Source organism: Pseudophryne corroboree, chromosome 4 (genome assembly GCF_028390025.1).
Source record: "Pseudophryne corroboree isolate aPseCor3 chromosome 4, aPseCor3.hap2, whole genome shotgun sequence".
Classification (NCBI taxonomy): domain Eukaryota; kingdom Metazoa; phylum Chordata; class Amphibia; order Anura; family Myobatrachidae; genus Pseudophryne; species Pseudophryne corroboree.
In genome coordinates this window covers 530171190-530196409 of record NC_086447.1, presented here as the reverse complement: position 1 = coordinate 530196409, position 25220 = coordinate 530171190, and the positions used below count along the sequence as shown (strand labels likewise).

Genomic DNA, 25220 nt, shown 5'->3' with positions numbered 1-25220 from the left:
AGTTGAAAATCTCTCCCCTAAGTCCCTCGATGCAGTGAGCCTGTTGCCAGCAGGACTCACTGAGATTTAAAACCTAAAAAAAACTTTTTCTAAGCAGCTCTTTAGGAGAGCCACCTAGATTGCACCCTGCTCGGACGGGCACAAAAACCTAACTGAGGCTTGGAGGAGGGTCATGGGGGGAGGAGCCAGTACACACCATGTGATCCTAAAAGCTTTCTTTAGATGTGCCCTGTCTCCTGCGGAGCCGCTATTCCCCATGGTCCTGACGGAGTCCCCAGCATCCACTAGGACGTTAGAGAAATGTAGTTTCTTGCCTGCGATCTGCAGGGTCCTTAAGGGCTGCTGTGTCAGGAGACGGTAGCGCCACTTTCTTGGACAAGCGCGTCAGGGCCTTGTCCACAGTGGGGGGCGATTCCCAAATCTCCCTGTCCTGCTTAGGGAAGGGGTATGCCATATCAATTCTTTTGGGGATCTGCGGTCTCTTATCCGGAGTCTCCCATCCAAAGAAATCATTCAATTCATGAGATGTGGGAAAGTTAATAATCTGTTTCTTTTCCTTAAACATGTGTACCCTTTTGTCGGGGACCGAGGGTTCATCCACAATATGCAACACATCCCTTATTGCCACAATCATACACTGAATGGTTTTAGTCACCCTAGGGTGCAATTTTACTTCATCATAGTCGACACTGGAATCAGAATCCGTGTCGGTAGTAGTGTCTTGTGTTAAGGGACGCTTTTGAGACCCCGACGGGCCCTGTGAGTCGGTCCAATCCGAGGATTGACCCCCTGATGTCCCCCCTAATTCAGCCTTATCAAGCCTTTTATGTGAAGATGCCACACTTGCATTCAACATATGCCACATGTCCATCCAATCTGGAGTCGGCACAACCGACGGGGACACACCACTCATTTGCTCCACCTCCTCCTTGGAGAAGCCTTCCGCCTCAGACATGTCGACACCCCACACACACAGGGATTAACCTATAAAGGGACAAGACCCCAACCAGGCCCTAAGGAGAGACAGAGAGAGAGTATGTCAGCACACACCAGCGCTTAAAAACACTGGAAAAAAATATGTCCAGATAGCGCTTTTCTATATATATGCCAGTTCCCACTCACTGCGTCGCTAATGTGCCCCCCTCCTCTTTTTTCCAGCCTGTGAAGTTCAGCAGGGGAGAGATCAGGGAGCCAGCGTCTTCCTCATGCAGCTTCTGTGGAGAAAATGGCGCTGGTTAGTGCTGAGGATCAAGCCCCACCCACCCGACGGCGGGCTTCGGTCCCAGTGATTTTTCAATAAAAATGGCGGGGGATCATAGATTTACTGCCTCCGCAGCCTAATCAAACTGTATCTGCCCAAATGTGAGGTTTATTGCTGCCCAGGGCGCCCCCCCCTGCGCCCTGCACCCTTCAGTGCTGCTCTGTGTGTGCGTGACTGGGAGCAATGGCGCGCCCCTTACCTCATGAAGATCTGATGTCTTCTGCCACCTAAGATGTCTTCTGCCTTCTCTATCCGGCTTCTATCTTCGGCATCTGTGAGGACGACGGCGGCGCGGCTCCGGGACGAACCCCAGGTGAGACCTGTGTTCCGACTCCCTCTGGAGCTAATGGTGTCCAGTAGCCTTAGAAGCAGTGCCCAACTTGACAAGCCAGCCCTGCTTCTCTCTCCTCGGTCCCACGATGCACGGAGCCTGTTGCCAACAGGACTCCCTGAAAATAAAAAACCTAACAAAATACTCTTCAACAGAAAACTCTGGAGAGCTCTCTGCAGTGCACCCATTCTCCTCTGGGCACAAGATCTAACTGAGGTCTGGAGGAGGGGCATAGAGGGAGGAGCCAGTGCATACCCATAGTCAAAGTTCTTTTTAGGTGCCCTATCTCCTGCGGAGACCGTCTATACCCCATGGTCCTTACGGAGTCCCCAGCATCCTCTAGGACGTAAGAGAAAATAAGATTTTACTCACCGGTAAATCTATTTCTCGTAGTCCGTAGTGGATGCTGGGACTCCATAAGGACCATGGGGATTAGCGGCTCCGCAGGAGACTGGGCACAACTAAAGAAAGCTTTAGGACTACCTGGTGTGCACTGGCTCCTCCCACTAAGACCCTCCTCCAGACCTCAGTTAGGATACTGTGCCCGGAAGAGCTGACACAAATAGGAAGGATTTTGAATCCCGGGTAAGACTCATACCAGCCACACCAATCACACCGTATAACTCGTGATACTATACCCAGTTAACAGTATGAAATATAACTGAGCCTCTCAACAGATGGCTCACCAATAACCCTTTAGTTAGGCAATAACTATAAACAAGTATTGCAGACAATCCGCACTTGGGATGGGCGCCCAGCATCCACTACGGACTACGAGAAATAGATTTACCGGTGAGTAAAATCTTATTTTCTCTGACGTCCTAAGTGGATGCTGGGACTCCGTAAGGACCATGGGGATTATACCAAAGCTCCCAAACGGGCGGGAGAGTGCGGATGACTCTGCAGCACCGAATGAGCAAACTCTAGGTCCTCCTCAGCCAGGGTATCAAACTTGTAGACTGTTGCAAAAATGTTTGAACCCGACCAAGTAACAGCTCGGCAAAGTTGTAAAGCCGAGACCCCTCGGGCAGCCGCCCAAGAAGAGCCCACTTTCCTCGTGGAATGGGCTTTTACAGATTTAGGGTGCGGCAGTCCAGCCGCAGCATGTGCAAGTTGAATCGTGCTACAGATCCAGCGAGCAATAGTCTGCTTAGAAGCAGGAGCACCCAGCTTGTTGGGTGCATACAGGATAAATAGCGAGTCAGTTTTCCCGACTCCAGCCGTCCTGGAAACATATACTTTTCAGGGCCCTGACTACGTCCAGTAACTTGGAATCCTCCAAGTCCCAAGCAGCCGCAGGCACCACAATAGGTTGGTTCACATGAAAAACTGATACCCACCTTAGAAAGGAATTGGGAACGAGCCCTCATTTCCGCCTTATCCATATAAAATACAGATAAGGGCTTTTGTATGACAAAGCCGCCAATTCTGATACACGCCTGGCCGACGCCACGGCCCACAGCATGACCACTTTCCACGTGAGGTATTGTAGCTCCACGGATTTAAGTGGCTCAACCCAATGCGACTTCAGGAAATCCAACACCACGTTGAGATCCCACGGTGCCACTGGAGGCACAAACGGGGGCTGACTATGCAGCACTCCCTTAACAAAAGTCCGAACTTCAGGCAGTGAAGCCAGTTCTATTTTGGAAGAAAATCGATAGAGCCGAAATCTGGACCTTCATGGAACCCAATTTTAGGCCCATAGTCACCTCTGACTGTAGGAAGTGCAGAAATCGACCTAGCTGAAATTTCTCTTTTGGGGCCTTCCTGGCCTCACAGCACGCAACATATTTCCACCATATGCGGTGATAATGGTTTGCGTTCACTTCTTTCCTAGCTTTAAATTGAGGAGGGGCGCCCAAGATGGCTGCCTCACCTTTTGTATGCTCCTGATCATCTCCATAAAACAGCTTAAATTCACCACAACTGACCTATGAATCATCATAAATATCCAAGGACTTACCTTTAACTTGTACTACTCTACGCGGGCATCTCATCAAAACCAACGGATTGCATTCCTGCGCTGAGATACACACTGGATTGAATCCTGGACTGAATCCTCTGCAAACCTCCACTGAGAAATCCTTCAGTTTAGCAGCTGCTGCACTCTGCATTGGACATTGCCCAGATAAGGTACTGTGGATTACAACCTATCTTTGGCTACATCTAGCCCCTCACTTAGACATCATCCACCTCTGTTCTCTGAGCAACTAATAACTGACTTATTGCATTAATCTACTAATATCAGTATATTCAGGCTCTGAATTGCTGAAGGCTCACTGTTTCAACTCAGGATCCATTTCCCAGGACATGTTATCACTTCCCCCCACACACAAGAAACCTACTTCAAAGGCCTCTCACACTGAGACTTTTCACACCTACACAGTAGGAATTGGCTTCTAACACCTTCCCAAAAGTCTGCCTATGCTAGGATAATTGATTAAATCAGCAGCTATTTTATTTATCACTTGCTTCAAATATACCCAATAGGTTATAGCAATAACTTTGTTCATAAACCCATTAGAATTTTGGATCAAATACCGATTGGGGGAAAACAAAACACAAAAAGGAAGAAAAAAAAAACAAAAACAAAAAAACACTGCTTTCTCTCCCTCTCTCATCATCATATGCAGCTCAAACTCATAGTAATCTGTCATTGATGACCAAATGTATACATATTGCTCCAGCTTAATTCTTTCACTCCGCCCACCACGTTCTGCAGTTCCTATCACACCATCACAGGCTTCTATTCTCCAATCCCTTGGCATTTTAAAAAGAAAACACAGGCGCATTCGTGGGAAGCGAGCAGGCAGGAAACTTATTTCCCCCGGTAACCATCTACGTCCTTTGCCCACCTGCTCACCCCCATACACAAAGAACAATCAAATAGAAGTAATACCCAAAAGACGGCCCTATGTTTGGAAGGACAGAACTGTCAACTCTCGCTTTGTGACCCCCATACCCAGAGCTCCTGCACTTAACATAAAGAAAACTGAAGGCCCTCTGGTATGCCCAATCAGGTCAGTCCTTTGTAATGCCAGATCTATAAGAAACAAGACTGCAACAATTGCTGACCTTATTGAATCTGCAGATCTAGCCTGTATTACAGAGACCTGGCTAGACGAAAATGCAGCACCTATATTGGAGGCTGCGGTACCAACAAACTACTCTGTCATCCACAACCCAAGACTGGACCGCAGGGGTGGCGGGGTGGCTATCTGCTTCAAAAAAGAACTTAAACTTAGGGTCCACCCTATTGAAATTACTCGCTCATTTGAGTGCATTGCTGCCCAGAGTTCGACAGGATTAGGTTTCAGAGTACTTCTCATCTACCGGCCACCTGGAGATGGAAAGATATTTCTACAAGAAATTGCAGACACTGTTGCTGGCCTGGTTCTGGAACATCAAAGATGGCTCATCCTCGGGGATTTCAATGCATGGGTGGATGATGAGCTCTCACGCCTTGGCCAAGACCTCCTGTGCACAATGAATGGTCTGGGCTTCACACAGATAATTCCCTCTGCCACACATAAAAGTGGTCACACTCTTGATCTTGTCTTTCAGATTGGATTAGAAGTCACTGACCTAAAAATAAACCCAGTCATCTGGTCAGACCACTACTCCCTCTGGTTCTCAGTTGCAACCCCTCAAATAAGATCTCTGCCCGTGGAGTTGACCAGGTACCGTCCAAGGAGGGGTATGACTCCCCAGGCTCTTGCAGCAAATATGGATCTCTCTGCTATACTGGGTGCCTGTGAAGATCCCTGTTCCCTAGTCCGTTATTATAATAGGGATGTTAAGGCTGCAATTGATATTATCGCCCCTGTGCGTATAAGACCTCGTAAACCACATCGTCAAGCTCCATGGTACGACAACAGTGTTAGTGAGCTCAAGAAAAGGGGGCGTAGACTGGAAAGACGATGGAGGAAGACTAACCTAGTGGATGACAAAATAAAACTAATAAAGCATAACGAAGAATATCAATCGACAATCACTCGCAAGAAATCACAGTTCCTGTCAAATGAGATCACAGCAGCAAACAATAGGCCAGCTCAACTTTTCCGCACAGTGGAGATGCTTTGCAAGCCAGCATGCCTGCAGACTGATGAGACCCTTTCCCAAGCAAGATGCAACGAGTTTGCAAACTTCTTTGCAGATAAAATATCCACCATCCGGGCTGGAATATCCACAGTGCCATCAAAGGAGAGCCAAACTACAAAGCCTGCCAATATAAGCTACCTGCCTTCATGGACCAGCTTTGACCCAGTGGATGTAAAGGACACTGCTGAAATTGCTCGGATTTTGCGTCCCACCACCTGTGGCCTGGACCCAGCCTCAACCAAGCTTCTAATAGGTTGCACGGATATAATCGGTCCTGTCTTTGCAAAAATTGTTCAATGCTCTTTGCAGACAGGCATTTTTCCTGGACCCCTAAAGGAAGCAATTGTTAGACCACTTCTTAAAAAACCTAATTTAGATCCCGACTGCATGTCCAACTACAGACCGGTATCAAACCTTCCTTTCCTAGGAAAGGTTATTGAGAAAGTGGTTGCAAATCAACTGGAAACTCGCCTGACAACCCATGATATTTATGATCCATTTCAATCAGGATTCAGGAGAAGACATAGCACTGAAACAGCCCTGGTGTGTGTGTTAAATGATCTTCTGATGGCAAAAGACAGAGGTGACTGTTCAATATTAATCCTTCTGGATCTCTCGGCAGCATTTGATACCGTGGACCACGGGCTTCTGATTGAGCGACTGATACACTTCTGTGGTCTGGATGGCACAGTCCTAAACTGGTTCAAATCATTTCTCACAGGCAGGTCACAGAGAGTATCATCTGGATTATACTCATCACCACCAGTGCCATTGCCATGTGGTGTCCCACAAGGTTCTATACTATCCCCCATGCTTTTTGCAGTATACATGCTCCCATTGGGCAAAATAATCAGGCGCCATGGCCTGGTCTACCACTGCTATGCAGATGATACACAACTGTACTTGTCCTTTGCTCCGGGCACTGATAACCCAGTAGCAACCCTGAATGGCTGTCTAGCTGAACTACAGGAGTGGATGAGCGCCAGTTGGCTGCGACTGAACCCGGATAAAACAGAGGTCCTTATAATACGACCGCAACATCAAAGGACAAGACTGCAGCATAGCCAACCAACTGGACTTACACTCGGGGATTCAGAATTACAGACCAGTGATCATGTGCGGAATCTTGGCGTTGTCCTGGATGATGGCTTGACACTTAAACATCAGATATCAGCCACAATCAAATCCTCATTCTTTCACCTGAGGAACATAGCCAGAATCAAGCACCTAATTCCCTCAGATGATATGCCAAAAGTCATACATGCATTTGTATCATCTCGATTAGACTACTGTAATGCCCTCTACCTTGGTCTACCAGCAAAAGAATTGCAACGCTTACAGCTGGTGCAAAACACAGCTGCCAGGCTGTTAACCAACCAGCCCCGTTCCAGCCACATAACACCCATCCTCTACTCCCTTCACTGGCTGCCTGTAAGATGGCGAATCCTCTTCAAGATTGGCTTACTGAGTTTCAAAGCATTACATGACCAAGGCCCAAGGTACCTGAAACAGCTTCTGATCCCATACTGCCCCACTCGATTACTGCGATCTGTAGATGAAGGACTTTTAGCAGTACCTAGAATCTACCGTAATTCATCTGGGGGTCGAGCTTTTAGTCATGCGGCTCCGACTCTATGGAACTCACTTCCCAGCACAGTGCGAGAGGCCCCAACTATAGAATCCTTCAAAAGTAGACTCAAGACTTTCCTGTTTACTCAAGCATTTCCATAGTGTCTCTTTTAGTATCTTCATGCTTCTGTATTTTATGAAAAATGTACTTCATTATTTTTCTGTACTATATTATGCTGTGTATCTGTTAAGCGCCTTGAGTCCTATTGGAGAAAGAGCGCTATATAAATAAAATTATTATTATTATTATTATTATTAAATAGCGTAGGGATAACTTCCTCCGGAATGCCCTTTTCCTTCAGGATCCGGCGTTCAACCGCCACGCCGTCAAACGCAGCTGCGGTACGTCTTGGAACAGACAGGCCCCCTGCTGCAGCAGGTCCTGTCTGAGCGGCAGAGGCCATGGGTCCTCTGAGATCATTTCTTGGAGTTCTGGTTACCAAGCTCTTCTTGGCCAACCCGGAACAATGAGTATAGTTCTTACTCCTCTCCTTCTTATTATTCTCATTACCCTGGGTAAGAGAGGCAGAGAAGGGAACACATACACCGACTGGTACACCCACGGTGTTACCAGAGCGTCCACAGCTATCGCCTGAGGATCCCTTGACCTGGCGCAATATCTTTGTAGCTTTTTGTTGAGGCGGGACGCCATCATGTCCACCTGTGGCCTTTCCCAACGGTGTACAATCATTTGGAAAACTTCTGGATGAAGTCCCCACTCTCCCGGGTGGAGGTCGTGTCTTCTGAGAAAGTCTGCTTCTCAGTTGTCCACTCCGGGAATGAACACTGCTGACAGTGCTAACACATGATTTTCCGCCCATCGGAGAATCCTTGTGGCTTCTGCCATCGCCATCCTGCTTCTTGTGCCGCCCTGTCGGTTTACATGAGCGACCGCCGTGATGTTGTCTGACTGGATCAGCACCGGCCGGTGTTGAAGCAGGGGTCTAGCCTGACTTAGGGCATTGTAAATGGCCCTTAGTTCCAGAATATTTATGTGTAGGGAAGTCTCCTGACTTTTCCATAGCCTTGGAAGTTTCTTCCCTGTGTGACTGCCCCCCAGCCTCGAAGGCTGGCATCCGTGGTCACCAGGACCCAGTCCTGTATGCCGAATCTGCGGCCCCCTAGAAGATGAGCACTCTGCAGCCACCACAACAGCGACACCCTGGCCCTTGGAGACAGGGTTATCCGCCGATGCATCTGAAGATGCGACCCGGACCACTTGTCCAACAGATCCCACTGGAAAATCTTTGCATGGGACCTGGCGAATGGATTTTCTTCGTAAGAAGCTACCATCCTTCCCAGGGCTCGCGTGCATTGATGCACCGACACCTGTATACGTATTAGGAGGTCTCTGTCTAGAGAGGACAACTCCTTGGACTTCTCCTCCGGGAGAAACCCTTTTTATCCTGTTCTGTGTCCAGAACCATACCCAGGAACAGTAGACGCGTCGTAGGAACCAGCTGCGACTTTGGAATATTCAGAATCCAGTCGTGCTGTTGTAGCACTTCCCGAGATAGTGCTACTCCGCCGAACAACTGCTCCCTGGACCTCGCCTTTATAAGGAGATCGTCCAAGTACGGGATAATTATTTCGGCCATTACCTTGGTAAATACCTCGGTGCCGGGGACAGACCAACGGCAACGTCTGGAATTGGTAATGACAATCATGTACCACAATTTTGAGGTACTCCTGGTGAAGAGGGTAAATAGGGACATGCAGGTAAGCATCCTTGATGTCCAGTGATACCATGAAATTCTCCAGGCTTGCAATAATCGCCCTGAGCGATTCCATTTTGAACTTGAACCTTCGTATAGAAGTGTTCAAGGCTTTCAATTTTAGAATGGGTCTCACCGAACCGTCTGGTTTCGGTACCACAACATTTTTGAATAGTAACCCCGGCCTTGTTGAAGGAGGGGTACCTTGATTTCACCTGCTGGAAGTACAGCTTGTGAATTGCCGCCAGTACTACCTTTCTCCGAGGGCAGCAGGCAAGGCTGATGTAAGGTAACGGCGAGGGGGAGTCGCCTCGAAATCCAGCCTGTATCCCTGTGATACTATTTGCAGAACCTAGGGATCCACCTGTGGGCAAGCCCACTGGTCCCTGAAGTTCCCGAGACGCGCCCCTACCGCACCTGTCTCCACCTGTGGAGCCCCAACGTCATGCGGTGGACTCTGAGGAAGCGGGGGAAGATTTTTGATCCTGGGAACTGGCTGCTGGTGCAGCTTTTTCCTTCTTCCCTTGTCTCTGTGCAGAAAGGAAGCGCCTTTGACCCGCTTGCTTTTCTGAAGCCGAAAGGACTGTACCTGAAAATACAGTGCTTTCTTAAGCTGTGAGGAAACCGGAGGTAAAATTTTTTTTTCTTTTCCCCCAGCTGTTGCTGTGGATACGAGGTCCCAGAGACCATCCCCAAACAATTCCTCACCCTTATAAGGCAGAATCTCCATGTGCCTTTTATAGGCAGCATCACCTGTCCACTGCCGGGTTTCTAATACCCTCCTGGCAGAATGGACATTGCATTAATTCTGGATGCCAGCCGGCAAATATCCCTCTGTGCATCCTTTATATCTAAGACGACGTCTTTAATATGCTCTATGTTAGCAAACTATTATCCCTGTCTTAGAGTATTAATATTATCTGACTGGGTATCAGACCACGCTGCAGCAGCACTATTTATGCTGAGGCAATTGCAGGTCTCAGTATATAACCTGAGTGTGTATATACAGACTTCAGGATAGCCTCCTGCTTTTTATCAGCAGGCTCCTTCAAGGTGGCCGTATCCTAAGACGGCAGTGCCACCTTTTTTGACAAACGTGTGAGCGCCTTATCCACCCTAAGGGATATCTCCCAACGTGACCTATCCTCTGGCGGGAAAGGGTACGCCATCAGTAACTTTTTAGAAATTACCAGTTTCTTATCGGGGGAACCCACGCTACTTTACACACTTCATTCATTTATCTGATGGGGGAACAAAACACTGGCTGCTTTTTCTCCCCAAAAATAAAACCCCTTTTATGTGGTACTTGGGTTCATGTCAGAAATGCGTAACACATTTTTCATTGCCGAGATCATGTAACGGATGTTCCTAGTGGATTGTGTATATGTCTCAACCTCGTCGACACTGGAGTCAGACTCCGTGGCGACATCTGTGTCTGCCATCTGAGGTAACGGGCGCTTTTTTGAACCCCTGATGGCCTTTGAGACGCCTGGGCAGGCGCGGGCTGAGAAGCCGGCTGTCCCACAGCTGTTTTACGTCATCCAGCCTTCTATGTAAGGAGTTGACATTGTCGGTTAATACCTTCCACCTATCCATCCACTCTGGTGTCGGCCCCACAGGGGGCGACATCCCATTTATCGGCCTCTGCTCCACCTCCACGTAACCTTCCTCATCCCACATGTCGACAGCCGTACCGACACACAGCACACACACAGGGAATGCTCTGACTGTCCTTTGGGGAGACAGAGAGAGAGTATGCCAGCACACACCAGAGCGCTATATAATGCAGGGATTAACACTATAACTGAGTGATTTTTCCCCCAATAGCTGCTTGTATAAACAATATTGCGCCTAAATTTAGTGCCCCCCCCTCTCTTTTTAACCCTTTGAACCTGAAAACTACAGGGGAGAGCCTGGGGAGCTGTCTTCCAGCTGCACTGTGAAGAGAAAATGGCGCCAGTGTGCTGAGGGAGATAGCTCCGCCCCTTTTTCGCAGACGTTTCTCCCGCTTTTTTATGGATTCTGGCAGGGGTATTTATCACATATATAGCCTCTGGGGCTATATATTGTGATGATTTTGCCAGGCAAGGTGTTTATATTGTTGCTCAGGGCGCGCCCCCCCCCCCCCCCCCCCCCCAGCGCCCTGCACCCATCAGTGACCGGAGTGTGAGGTGTGCATGAGGAGCAATGGCGCACAGCTGCAGTGCTGTGCGCTACCTTGGTGAAGACTGAAGTCTTCTGCCGCCGATTTTCCGGAACACTTCTTGCTTCTGGCTCTGTAAGGGGGCCGGCGGCGCGGCTCCGGGACCGAACATCAATGGCCGGTTCCATGCGGTCGATCCCTCTGGAGCTAATGGTGTCCAGTAGCCTAAGAAGCCCAAGCTACCACCAGTTAGGTAGGTTCGCTTCTTCTCCCCTTAGTCCCTCGCTGCAGTGAGTCTGTTGCCAGCAGATCTCACTGTAAAATAAAAAACCTAAAATATACTTTCTTTCTAGGAGCTCAGGAGAGCCCCTAGTGTGCATCCAGCTCAGCCGGGCACAAGAATCTAACTGAGGTCTGGAGGAGGGTCTTAGTGGGAGAAGCCAGTGCACACCAGGTAGTCCTAAAGCTTTCTTTAGTTGTGCCCAGTCTCCTGCGGAGCCGCTAATCCCCATGGTCCTTACGGAGTCCCAGCATCCACTTAGGACGTCAGAGAAAAAGGCAATACGGTGCTGGTACACTACCGCCGGCGCCGCAGGGTCTCTTTTCGCATGGACAGAGACCCTGCACCCCTCCAAAAATGGGCACCGCCTTTGAGGTGACAGACAATAGAGATACCATTTCCCCTCTAACGTCTATCAGGGGAGCACAGCATGCCCATCGCTACCCGGAAGTGCAGATAACCGGGAGTGCCGGCATGCTGTGCACCTACCCCATGGCAATGGGAATGTAACCCCTGGCAGGGCAAGGAGCACGTAGCCCCCGGCCGGGCAACGAGCATGTAAAATGCCCAGGATTCCAAGAAGAAGTGGTTACATGTGAAATGACTTCTGTTAGTTCCTAATACATTATGTTTATACGGTTTACAAAATGACTGTGTATACAAACGTATAATGGAGATTGTATGGGGGAATGTAGCCGAATAATATTTAGACCTGTGACCCTATAGCATAGAGATACTCACCATATGAATGTAAATTAGATCTGCGGGGGGAGCCTGTGATCGTGCTGAGGACAATACCGTATCAGCGCAATATCTGGGTATTAATTACACCATACTTGCAAGTGCTGGACACATATACTTATATAAAATTAAGGATTTTTATAGCCCCTTTTTCTGCTGTGTCTTATGATACTAACTGTATACCGGTAATGTGAGTGCAGGTGCAATAAATACAGAGCCGGCGGCACATGCAGTGGAGAGACAGACAGGAGGCCGCCGCACAGTACACATTACTAATGCGGCATAGAGGCACTCAGCTAATGCGATCAGAGTTCGTTACATGCATCTGGGTACCCATAGAGGTTGATAATACCCCAGGAAGGCACTGATAGTAACGACCTATGGTATAGATTGTATACGTGTGGCGGTGGGTGCACGCAGAATACTCACCAGTCAATAATATAATAATGGTATATTCAGCTGTGAAGTTATTTATAGCTGGAGAAATCTGAGACACAGTTTTTTAATGCATAGCCAGAGAAGGCAATAGTAGCTATGTGTGTACCCAAAACGGTGATTTACAGTGGCACTGCAATGGGGAAGGGGGGTGGCACAAAATGTATAATTATGCCACTGCATGTATAGCGTTACCTGGAAGAAAGCTGCATTTTTTCACATGAAACCCCCTGGCAGTCAGTAATTAGAAGCCTTACTGTAATGTCAATAATTAGAAGCTCACCACGCAGCAGCAAACGGACGGGACACCGGGAATGGCCAAACCAGACAATCTGATCTGGCTCAAATCCGACAGTTGGATTTGGCCGCTCATTGAATAGGGCTTGTTAGATCCATTCCAACAAATGCATGTCAGAATGGATCCGACTCTTATTGAATATACCCCATAATGTGTAAGGGGCATTACGGTGTGTGGCATAATGTGTAAGGGGCATTACGGTGTGTGGCATAATGTGGCCATGCCCCTATTGTCATGTAGCAACTCCCCTAGTTTTGTGTGACCATACCACTTCATGACATGCGACCACGCCCATTTTTGGTGCGCACTAAGAAAACATTTCTACTTGCATCACGGCTTATGGCGAAGTTGGTTTCACCTGCCTGAGGCAGGCGAATCAAAATCCCCAATAAGTACCAGCATCAGGGCTAATTGGGTATGCCGAATGAGGTAATTAGCCGTGGTACTTTACTGTGGCTAATAGGATACCACTGTAAGGGGAGAATCCAATTAGCAGTGGTAAATTACAGCGACTAATTGATTCCCCAGGGACTATTCAATTAGCCCCAAAAGCCAGCAGTAGTTGGGATTTTTTTTTCACCTGCCCAGAGGCAGGAGGAAAAAAAAAAAATACCAGATAACTGACCCATTTGAACGTACGCAATTGCAAAAACACGAACATGAAAACTTATCCCAGATACTGTGTATTTCACACGCAAATGGGATTTGCATGGTAAAAATAGGGGGTAATTTAATTACCTCAAAAAAAATGGTGTTAAAAAAAAAAGTGAAGTCATATTTTTTTTTCAACGCAAAAATACATTGTGCCTAATTGAATTCCCCGAGTGTGAGATGACAAAACAACATGCAATGATAGAAAGAAAATTTAATTAATGCAAGAAAATACAGATGGTGAAAGATCCAGATGACAGATGAACATGGGTGTCATCTGTAATCATTATATAGGCAACAAAGGACCCAGAGATCTAACACTGTAAAAGCAGTTTGGTAGCATGAGAACTAGAATAGAAGATTGTATTGAAAACCAAAAGAATACAGCGATTGTTTAAGGAGTGATTTGAAAATAAGTAGAGCCTACGGAGTCTCCAAATATAATATTTTGCCAACATTGTATGTATGATATATCCCACCAAGCTGAGGTCCTGAGTTTGTTTCACACAACGGCCCTAACTGCTTCATCTCCCTGTGCTTGCATGGATTTGCTCTGGGCCTCCTACCAAAACTGAAAAATATACTGGTACTGTAAGTCAATTGGCTCCAAACAAAAACATAACCTAGTATGTATCTGTGCATAACCCTAGTATGCATCTGTCATAGGGAATATAGATTGTAAGATCCAGTGGGGCAGGTACTGATGCCAGTAGCCAAATATGCTCTGTAAGCGCTGTGGAATATATGTATATGCTTTATAAAAAGTGGTGAATTATAAATCAAACATTTCTAAACACTCATTTGCAATCAGTCATTTTTTATTGGATAGAGCAGTACATGACTTACTATGTATTCCACAGTCCCCACAGGCTTTTTTGTAACCATTTTTTTCTCCTTCTTCTCATTTTTATTATTTTGAATTTCACCTGGAAAAAAAACAAAAAACACAAAAAGACAGGCACTTAGTGTGAGGAGTGAGCAGTGACAAAAACATTAGTAAGCAGATAAAATAAACAGCAGTCGTGGGGCATTTAAAGGGCAAACAAGATGGTTCAAGTGGTTCTAACCTGACGTCAAATTCTAATTCTCCAGTATTTCATTGCTACCTTACTGCATGGTCAGTCACATTTGTAATTATTAAAATATATATATCAAATGTACAGAATCACCACGAACTTATCCCTGCCATTTGAGTGGGATGCGGTTATGTGATCGGCGGTCGGGAGACCACCGGCCACTATACAGACGCCGGGATCCCGACCAGTTAACAGCCCGCCGGTCAGCCAAACCCAAGCCATTTGAGCGATGCCCCCACCCACTGAGGCACTATTATTATGATTGATTTTTATTAAGCTAATGGCATGGGTATTTGGAACGATCATGCTTTTAAAAACACTCATAGGGCGGGATGTAACGGAGTCAGAGTTCGCCCAAAGTGCGGGATGCCAGCCGAACTTAGACTTTTTTTTTTTTTTTTAAAGGGGCAATCATTTACAAGGCATGGTTATATCTTGTAAATGACTGCCCCTTTAAATAACGTCCGAGTTCGGCCAGCATCCTGAACGTCTGGCGAACTCAGACTCCATTACATCCCACCCTTAATATGTTTAGATCACCAACCAGAGAAATGACAAGTCAGTCACCTGTGGTGAACATCAACCAATCAATGCTATGGAAGCTTGCTAGGTCCCTGTCTCCAAAGAGCACTTCCTTTTCGAAAGCTTAAGGGCAGCTTATTGTAACAGTGTGGTTGGATGGCTGGTCATTTAATTTAATTTACTATTGGTGATAAGTGAAGAGCCACAGCGTGCTCTTAGGAGGACATTAGCATTTTTATTATAGGACATATGATGGCAGAATTTGTGAAAGGATTGACTGTCATTACCTATCATTTCTCTCCCTAAACCTACACTGGTAACACTGCACTCTCTCACGTATACTCCTACAATGAATTCAATCTCCCTCTTCATTCTGAAAGCAATTAAATGACATCTACTCCCTCTAGCATACCACTCTACTCCCACTAACATGCAATGCATTACAGTACACCAGTGTTTCTCATACCCAGTGCTCGGCACACACCGGCAGACTGACCTGACAATTTAGTAAGGGTAATGCACAAATGATATATGCATATACAGTTGCCAACAGCTGATATGTCCTCATACGCTAATGCTGCAGTCGCCGCAAACAGCCCTTCTTGGCACGCCATGTTTAATTCAACCAGGCTTGCGCTGACCAACTTCTTTGACCAAATTTGCCCCTTAGTCACAATGCTGTGCAACAAAACAGCTCACTAATGAATGTGCTTTGAGATCGTCCATATTGACCTGCATGTACAGCCGATGGGGGACCAGCGATGAACGAGCGCGAAGCCGCGCATCGTTCATCGCTGGAGCCTCCACACTCAAGGATATGAACGGTATCTTGTTCATTTATGAACGAGATCATTCATATCTTTGACTGATGTCGGCCAGTGTGTAGGGCCTATTAGTCTGAATCTGTATATGAAGTACAACGATGCAGTGGCTTTATTTTTGCAACAAGTTCTGTTGTGCTTTGGGAAAATGAATAGAAGCGCTCATGGAAATATCACAATGCACCCCCTGAAATAAATGTCAGCCAGAGGAGTCCATTCAATAAAAAATAATAACACAATATTTTAATAAAACATATAAAAAAAAAAAAATAGTATATAACATATGCTTTGAGTAATAATCTTAAAAAGAGAGTTTGCTTGCTTGAAACATATATATTCAATATATGTTTCAAGCAAGCGAACTCGCTTTTTATACTATTCCGTTGTTACAGGAAAAATAGCAAGAATCTGTAACTATTGTAATTTGAGTTATAAACGTAGTATCAATATATCAATGTAATTAGCCGAATAGGCAGCTGAGCAGTCTTATATTTGCTTGTTGTGAGAGGCAGATAGGTTCCTGCATTAGGAGGAGATGCAGGTCCTGACATGCCATATGGAGCTTTATTATTATTTTTATTATTATTATTATTATTATAATTATCCTTTATTTATATGGCGCCACAAGGCTTCCGCAGCGCCCAATTACAGAGTACATAAACAAATAATCAAGCAGGAAAACAGCAACTTACAGTTGACAACAATATAGGACAAGTACATGGTAAATAAACATAGTTACATCAGCAGATGACACTGGAATAAGTGTCAGGTGGCAGAAGATTGCTGGATTTGGTGCAGCTGAAGATTATTAAAGTAAGAAAAAGATAAGCACATGAGGGAAGAGGGCCCTGCTCGTGAGAGCTTACATTCTAAAGGGGAGGGGTAGACAGACAGGGGTGAGATATTATGGGGTAAACTCTTAGCTTAGATATATTGTAGCAGGGAGCCATTATTATGTGGCTCCTTGCTGGTTAAACATAGACCCAGACAGGGGGTGTGGAGGTGTGGGATGCGGTGCCCCTGGATTGGCAGAGCTGGATGGTTTCAGTGTGGCATACCCTTACATTAACACATGCTAATTTCTTTCACACTATTTCTTATTTTATTTACATCTGATTTTTGTATCCCTTTCTCTATAGCTTCGGCTTCTTAAAAACCATCTATTAACATTATAGTTTTTTCACTGGTATGCTGCCCTGGGCTGTCTTGCTTATGCTGATTTTTTTGGGGTGCCACGCCCTGCACCTAGATATAACGCTAGGGACCCCCAATAATATATATATATATATATATATATATATATATATATATATATATATATACATACATACACACACACACACACAGAGAGGCCTTGACGCGGCTTGTGGGCTTACACATACGTCTGCACAGATATATGTTGATCGCAGCAGGAAATTTTTTAGCAGTTGGGCAAAACCATGTGCACTGCAGGGGGGGGCAGATATAACATTTGCAGAGAGTTAGATTTGGGTGGGTTATTTTGTTTCTGTGCAGGGTAAATACTGGCTGCTTTATTTTTACACTGCAATTTAGATTGCAGATTAAACACACCACACCCAAATCTAACTCTCTCTGCACATGTTAATCTGCCTCCCCTGCAGTGCACATGGTTTTGCCCAAATGCTAAAAAAAATTCTGCTGCGATCAACTTGGAATTACCTCCATTGTATGGGATTTAAACCCGGTTACTGCTATCATTCAGGGGGGTGGTCTTCAGTATGCCGGCGGTCAGGCTCCCGGCGACCAGCATACCGGCGCCGGGAGCCCGACAGCCGGCATACCGACACTTATTCTCCCTCGTGGGGGTCCACGACCCCCCTGGATGGGAGAATAAAATAGTGTGGCGCGCGTAGCGTGGCGAGCCCGCAAGGGGATCATTTGCGCTCGCCACACTGTCGGTAAGTCGGCGGTCGGGCTCCCGGCGCCAGTATGCTGGTCGCCGGGAGCCCGGTCGCCGGCATATCGTAGTGAACCCATTCAGGGTGCTGGTGGAAACAAAATGTGTTTTTTTTTTGTTGTTGCATAGAAATACCCCTCCCTTTCAAGCACCTGAATGATATCACTAAGCTAATTGAGCATCCACCACTATATTTGCTAGCTTAACAGTCTTACCTACAATAAATGTACACATATAACAATTGATAGTACTTGAAAGACCGGGCGTCACCAGATTCAGTTTGTAGCAAGATATTTTTGGCTGCTATAAACGTGGAGCTAAGTCACAAGGATAGGACAGCCGTTGTGATTATAGGCAAGGGATAGTTACCGGATCCAGACGGTAAGATGAATGGCGTTTGGCAATTGGAACAGAGGCCGTTGTTCCCATCAGCTCAAAGCCGGCGGTGACCTCCGTAAGTAGTGATCTGCAGTGAGCAGTCACCTGTTGCCGCAATACTGTGATGATTGCGGTGAGGTGGAAAGAAGTGGCCGCTGGTATTGGCAGCGTGTTAGCTATGTGTGGTCTCCATATGATGTAACTGCACAGTCTGGACGGTAGAACGGTGCTGTTGGCCGTAGACAGATGGAGGAAATATGATCAAGGACCAAGCTGGAGAGGGATTGGCTTCCCGTCTCCTGTGCAGTGCTTGTGCAGATGGTATTTGGATATATTTGTCGGTAACAGCAGTGTCCACCTGTAGCTTGCTTCCAACCATATAGATACAGACTGTCACACACAGATATACAAGTGTAGTACACCACCAGTGTTTGAAAAGGGGTGTGGCCTTGTAGCCTAACTTCCGTTTCCATCACATGCCCCTGGCACCTACACTGTGACAGGAGCAGAGTGCTGCATGTGCTGTTACAGGGCAGCACCCTGCTCCTGACATGGAGCAGAAGTCAGCATTTTGGTGCCACCCAAACCTGGCTGAAAGCAAGTTACCCTACTGGGGGGAGGTTTTTTATATTATATTATACATACATACATACATACATACATACACACAGGCTGGGACTTGATTGCAAACGCTTTGATAAATAAACGTCAAACTGTATACATTTACTTTTTTTCATGGCTAGAACCGTATAGATGGTAGGGTGGCAATTCTCACACATACTGGGAAAATGTGGTTTCACGCTGCTTAGTACACTTGTGAAGTGCATTAGCATCCTTCATGCTACATGTATCCATAAAGTCAGGAGGGGGGGGGGGGGGGATTAGTAAACTTGCCAACCAACACAATGCAATCCATTCACATAAGCGTTTTTCGGTTTTCCTAAGACATTCCATTTTTAGGAAGGAAACCAAACAACCTGCATTCTGGCTAACTTGCAATACAATTCTACTAATAGTCGCAGCAATAATACTCCTTTTGCATTTGGATGTTTTCCAAATAGTATTTTATGATAAATACTATTTTTGCAACAGGTTGTAACTAAAAATGTATTTTCCCTCTCAGCCAGATACACTTTTCTAACCTATTAAGGAATTGCAGTGCCCACAAAACATAAACAAATGGAAATTAACATTAACACCACCAAACTGTCACCAACAATACTGTCTATGACCAAAGGAAGAATGCACAGAGGATCAGCAAGTTGTATACCCATTAGCAAACATACCCATTAGCACACAGCAGGGCAGCTGGCTACAGTCAATAGACCAGCAATAGGGCTTATTAGAGAAGGGGGCATACAGATGATCCACAGCTCTCCTGTCAGGACTGTAAGTGCACTTGTGCCCGGCGGATGGCAGAGCATGGCTTTCTGTAGCTGGCAGGAGCTCACTTGCCTCTGATGGTAAATGCTCCTCATGCACACAGCCAGGGTCAGGCTGCCTATTCCTCCTGCAGCACAGGGTGCAATGCTCAGTGTCCTGCATACACTCCACAGCAAACATCCTGGTACCTTCCCACAGTCTCAGCAATTTATGTGGTATAATGTAAGTGCGGCTCCTTATAAAGTGGCAGATCTCTGAGGAATCCTAGCGGAGAGTGCTCCTATCAGTGCAAGCAGCATGGCTTTCATAGTCCATTAAAGAGTCCCTGACATACAGAATCCTCTCCTATGGAATAGTCATGTTATTGTTCCTGCAGACCAGTTAGAGCCAGACTGAGCCAAGGAGGAGTTTGCTTTAGGGTCCTGCAGTGATCTGACCCATCCCCCCACACAGTCAGACTGCTATAAAGGCCTGATACTGGAAACCTTTACACCTGGTTCCTTACAATGTGTGTACAGAATGCAGTATCATTACTGTGTTTTACATACTCATGCGGCTTATGTGAGGTTTGTTGATTTCTTTATGGAAATAGGAAGCCTATTCTCACACTGGTCACTCTCCAATCTTAAATATATGGTAAACACATCAGATTTTATTTATTTTGTTTTAAAAAGATTAAAGAAATGAAATTTTATATATATATATATATATATATATATATAAATTGCGTGAAGCCCGGCACTCAGCATACAGTGATTTACTTTGTCCGTTGCCTTTCCGTATTTAGGAGAGTAAAGGTCCATACACACTTAACGATATAATGAGCGACGTCGCTCATTTTCCCCCTCCTTGAGCGACGTCGCTCATTATATCGTTAAGTGTGTATGCCGCCAGCGACGACCGATGCGCGGCCCCGCGGGTCGGCAACGATCGTCGCTGTCGGTAGGGCATGCATGAAGGATGTGGACTGTCGTCCACGACCTTCATGCAGGGCTGGCGGGGGCGTGACGTCACTGAGCGATATGAGCGGTCATATCGCTCAGTGCGTACAGGCGGCCGCCGACCGGCCGGCCGGCCCGGGAGGGGGAGACGTTAGACGATGTCGCTCACAGAGCGACATCGTCTAATGTGTATGGGCCTTAAGGCTGCTCCCCAACAATATGATTCTTGGACGGCGGTGCTCAGAAAAAAACGACACAGCACTGCAAATAGTTGCCAACGTTTCAAAGCAAAACGGCTTTTTCGTCAGGGCAAAAAGACGAAAAAGGTGTTTTGCTTTGAAACGTTGGCAACTATTTTCAGTGCTGTGTCGTTTTTTCTGAGTGCCGCCGTCCAAGAATCACACACATATATATATATATATATATATATATATAGGTCATGTTCCACACTCACCTTTGTAGTTGAGGGTATGGGTCATTGGGTCGACCACACTTACAGTAGGTCGACAGTCATTAGGTCGACCACTATTGGTTGACATGCATTAGGTCGATATGGTCACTAAGTCGACATGGAAAAAGGTCGACATGAGGTTTTTTTTTTTACTTTTTTTGGTGTTGTGTGCTTCGGAAAGTGACGGGGAACCCCAATTAGTGCACCGTGTCCCCTTGCATGGCGAGCGAAGGCAAACAGGTTACTATTCCCAATGGTAGTCCACGTGGATCGTAACGAAAAAGTGAAAAAAATAAAATAAAAAATTGAAAAACTCATGTCGACCTTTTTCCATGTCAACCTAATGCATGCCATCCAATAGTGGTCGACCTACTGACTGTCGACCTAATGACCGTATACCTGTAGTTGATGTACAGTTATTATTAGGTTTGTGTGTGTGCAGACCTCCTTATACCGCTTTTTTGTGATAAACCTGAAGTGTGCAATGCACATATATAGCATAAGCGTCACACATACACTAAGCACCGGAAATATAAGGAGCAATTGTTAATTTGCCAGATAAATTGTTGGACATCTTGAACAGAATATTTTAGAGTAGTTTCCACCCTCCCCACACCCCTTTAATGACCATTATACCCAAAGGTGGGTACACACTAGGCGATGTGCTTATGAGCGACGTTGCCTAGTGTGTTCCCTTCCCTGCCGGGGCAGACGGCGGGAGTGCATACACACTGAGCGATATGACAACCATATCGCTCAGTGACGTCACGCCATGGCTGAGCATGCAGTTTTTGGATGACAGTCCAAATTGAGCTGCATGTACGGCCAACAGCCAGGGTCGTTAACGACCCACGGGGCTGTGCATCGCTTGGCGGCGGCATACACACTGGCCAATATAGAAAACGACGTCGTTCAGGAAGGGCAAAATGAGTGACGTTGTTTACTATTATTGCCTAGTGTGTATGTTCCTTTAGTTTAAACCTAAATTTCACATTTTGGAGATGTGTCCCCTTCACCTGGGATTACCAGTTTATTTCTTACATTGTCCATACACTATGAGATAAAACTCCCCATCAGACAGACCAATTATCTAACATTGCCATACACTATCAGATAATTGGTCTGTCTGATGGGGAGCAAGGGCCCGATTCAGAGGTGGGCGATAATCCAATTCAGTTGGAAGGGACCAATGGTTTTAGTTCTGCTCATGCGTTGTGCCGCAATGGTACTGCAACTGTGGTCATGGTGCAGCTCTATACAGATTGATTGATAGGCTGCCTGTGTTTTGGGGTGGTGACAGGAATTGTTGGAGAAAACAGTTGAGTAGCCTCCATTTTGCGGGTGTACTGAAGCCAGCATCTGCATCTTGCAACGCAAATTTACTGGCCTGTGCAACTTAGAGGCAGGGGACATTCTGAGTAATCAGTGATCCGCACCATGGGGGTCATTTTGAGTTGATCGGTAGCTGAAAATGTTTTCTGCGCAGCGATGAAGCAAAAAAACGGCACTTCTGCGCATGCGTAAGCGGCGCAATGCGCACGCGCAACGTACTTTCACAACGGCCTATGGAGTTTCACACAAGGTCTAGCGAAGCTTTTCAGTCGCACTGCTGGCCGCAGAGTGATTTACATGAAGTGGGCGTTTCTGGGTGTCAACTGACCGTTTTCAGGGAGTGTTCGAAAAAACGCAGGCGTGCCAGGAAAAACGCAGGTGTGGATGGGCGAACGTAGGGCGTGTTGTGACGTCAAATCCGGAACTGAACAGTCTGAAGTCATCGCAAGCTAGGGAGTAGGTCTGGAGCTACTCTAAAACGGAACTATTTTTTTTTGTAGTCGCTCTGCGATCCTTTCGGTCGCACTTCTGCTAAGCTAACAAACACTCCCAGAGGGCGGCGACATAGCGTTTGCACGACTGCTAAAAACTGCTAGCGAGCGATCAACTCGGAATGACCCCCCCATGATGTGTATCAGATGCTGTGTCTTCGGATGCAGGCAGCGGATCTGAGAAGCCGGAAGTGGAAGACGGCTGCTGCGGCATTAGCACATGATCTTAGATTTGCTGCAACTCTGAATCAGACACTATGGGTCTGATTCATGTTAGTAAGGAATTACAGAGCAGCAATTCCATCTAATTAAAATTCTGATGCAGCAGGAAGCATCTGTAGGTGACGGTCGCCTCCTATTAGCATTAGAGAGGATCCTAAGCTTACTCAGACTGACCATAGTATCGGGACACCAGGGTTCAGGAAGTCTGTGTCCACTGATGTAGATCCTGGACCCATTATGCCTTCAAAACAAGGTTGACACGCCCCCATTTCGGAGAACGGTGCCAGGTGCCACCCCCGCTCCGCCTCTCAAATGCCACAGCATGTCAGTCATGCTGCGGATGACAGGGGACTGCGAGTGACACTGCAAGACCCATTCTGCACATGCGCAGAACGAGTCTTGTGCCTTCACAGACCCCCAAACTTCGTATTTATTCTAAAACCATTGGGATTGCGTACAAATATGAATTAGGTCCTATATCCACTATAACATCTGCTCAGCAATTATTGCATCTGTTGGGCATGCTGAAAGATTCCTCTGGTTTGACAGAGTTGCTGCTTGTTCGCGGCCATGCATTGTACAATTATCGGCTCAATCAGCGGATATTCGGCTGATTGGGCCGATAATTGCACAGCATACGGCTGCCTTTAGTCTACCCTGGAAAACATTTTGGCCAAACATATGGAGCGTGTTAGTTGTTACCATTGTGGAGTACATTTATTTAACAAGTGACATGTTTTTATGGAAAATATAGTGTCAAATGTATTCTGACTTTTGTAGTAGTAATGTCATCATATATTTGGAGAGTAGTGATGTATCTCCTGTAAACTTATTACATAATAATCTAAGCTGTCCCATCTGCGTCATGCGCAACAGCAAGGGCTCTTACTGCAGCAATGGAACAGACCAGCCGAAGAGGTGGACCACTGTGCAGGTAGCAGGATAAGTAATATAGTGGGGAGGGGGTAGACTAAGGTGACCATTAATTGCGTATGATAAATGGCGTTCCATCGAATCATCTTCCAAGTGTCGTTTTTCAAACACATGACAAGAGATAATTAGCCGGAGCATCATTTATCATACACAACAAGTTCAATTTACTAGTATAACATAATTGGTGACCAGTGATGACACTTGTGTCAGATAACTCATTAATTAAGTGTTCTGTGACGGAATGCTTTACTGTCAGTGAAAGTAAAACACTCCTGCACTGTATATGAGAATCCTATCATGCAACTTGCCCAATTTCAAATGAAAACTTCAGTGGAATGTAATAAAAGCTGAATTTGCTGCCATTGGCCTCCAAATCGCCAAATGCAAGATCTGGTGATTTCAAAAGTGAGGACCAAGCCGCCAGCGATGTGCTGCAGGTAACCATGCACATATCACTGGCAAATGTTCAGCCTCGCTGCTTCTAGTCAATCAGAGTGGCTTTTCCCATGCTAAAACGGAGTGAAGAAACTGTTTACAATGACAGCCTTAAAAGCTGCAACGGGGTTCCTTCACAGAGAAGTCTTAAGGTAGGTATGTGGTTTTTGTTTTTCCATGGAACCCTACTGTATATCATTATTATAACTCTCTTTTATTTCATAGGCACCATAAAGGTTCTGTAGCATCGCACAAAGTAATAAAACCGACAACAAGATACATAAGTACAGACCTATAGATATGGGGGATTAGTCAGAGTTGGTCGCAGAATCACACTCTGTGTGGCGCCGCCCTGCGATGCAATCCCAATTCAATTTCGATCGCATTGCAAAAACCTCAAATAGAGGTTGAGCATGGGTGTGTAAGCAAGCGGTCTGGTGCCATGTTTCCTATCACAGGAAATGTAGGCGGCGCCATCAGGCCAACCCAAAAATGGCCATGACACGCCCACGTTTCCTGCTCTCACCCTCCCAACACCGTGTCGCCGCCCATGGACGCCAGTCACCTGTCAATCACTATTCTATTGCATTCTTCCAGGATTCGATCGCATATTGAAGGGACACATATGCGCACTGTAGCCGCTGTATGCACAGGCGGCAGAAAAGCACCCATTTGTGCGAACGCAGTAGCTGCATCCACCTCTGAAAAAGGCCCTTGGTATATAAATTC

The 25220-nt window shown here is 46.3% G+C and overlaps 1 protein-coding gene across 8 annotated transcripts in view; it reads right to left on the bottom strand.

Annotated features, from left to right (window-relative positions):
- Positions 1–25220, bottom strand: part of NCOA7 (nuclear receptor coactivator 7) — a 433065-nt gene that overhangs the window by 126979 nt on the left and 280866 nt on the right. For 4 of the 8 annotated variants that reach the window (XM_063917277.1, XM_063917278.1, XM_063917281.1 and 1 more), the window contains exon 4: positions 14435–14514. In XM_063917277.1, the coding sequence (XP_063773347.1) occupies positions 14435–14514 (80 nt within the window). Of the gene's footprint in view, positions 1–14434; positions 14515–19589; positions 20127–25220 lie in introns of those variants that run through there. The other 4 variants (XM_063917276.1, XM_063917282.1, XM_063917284.1 and 1 more) reach the window with 3 other exon arrangements.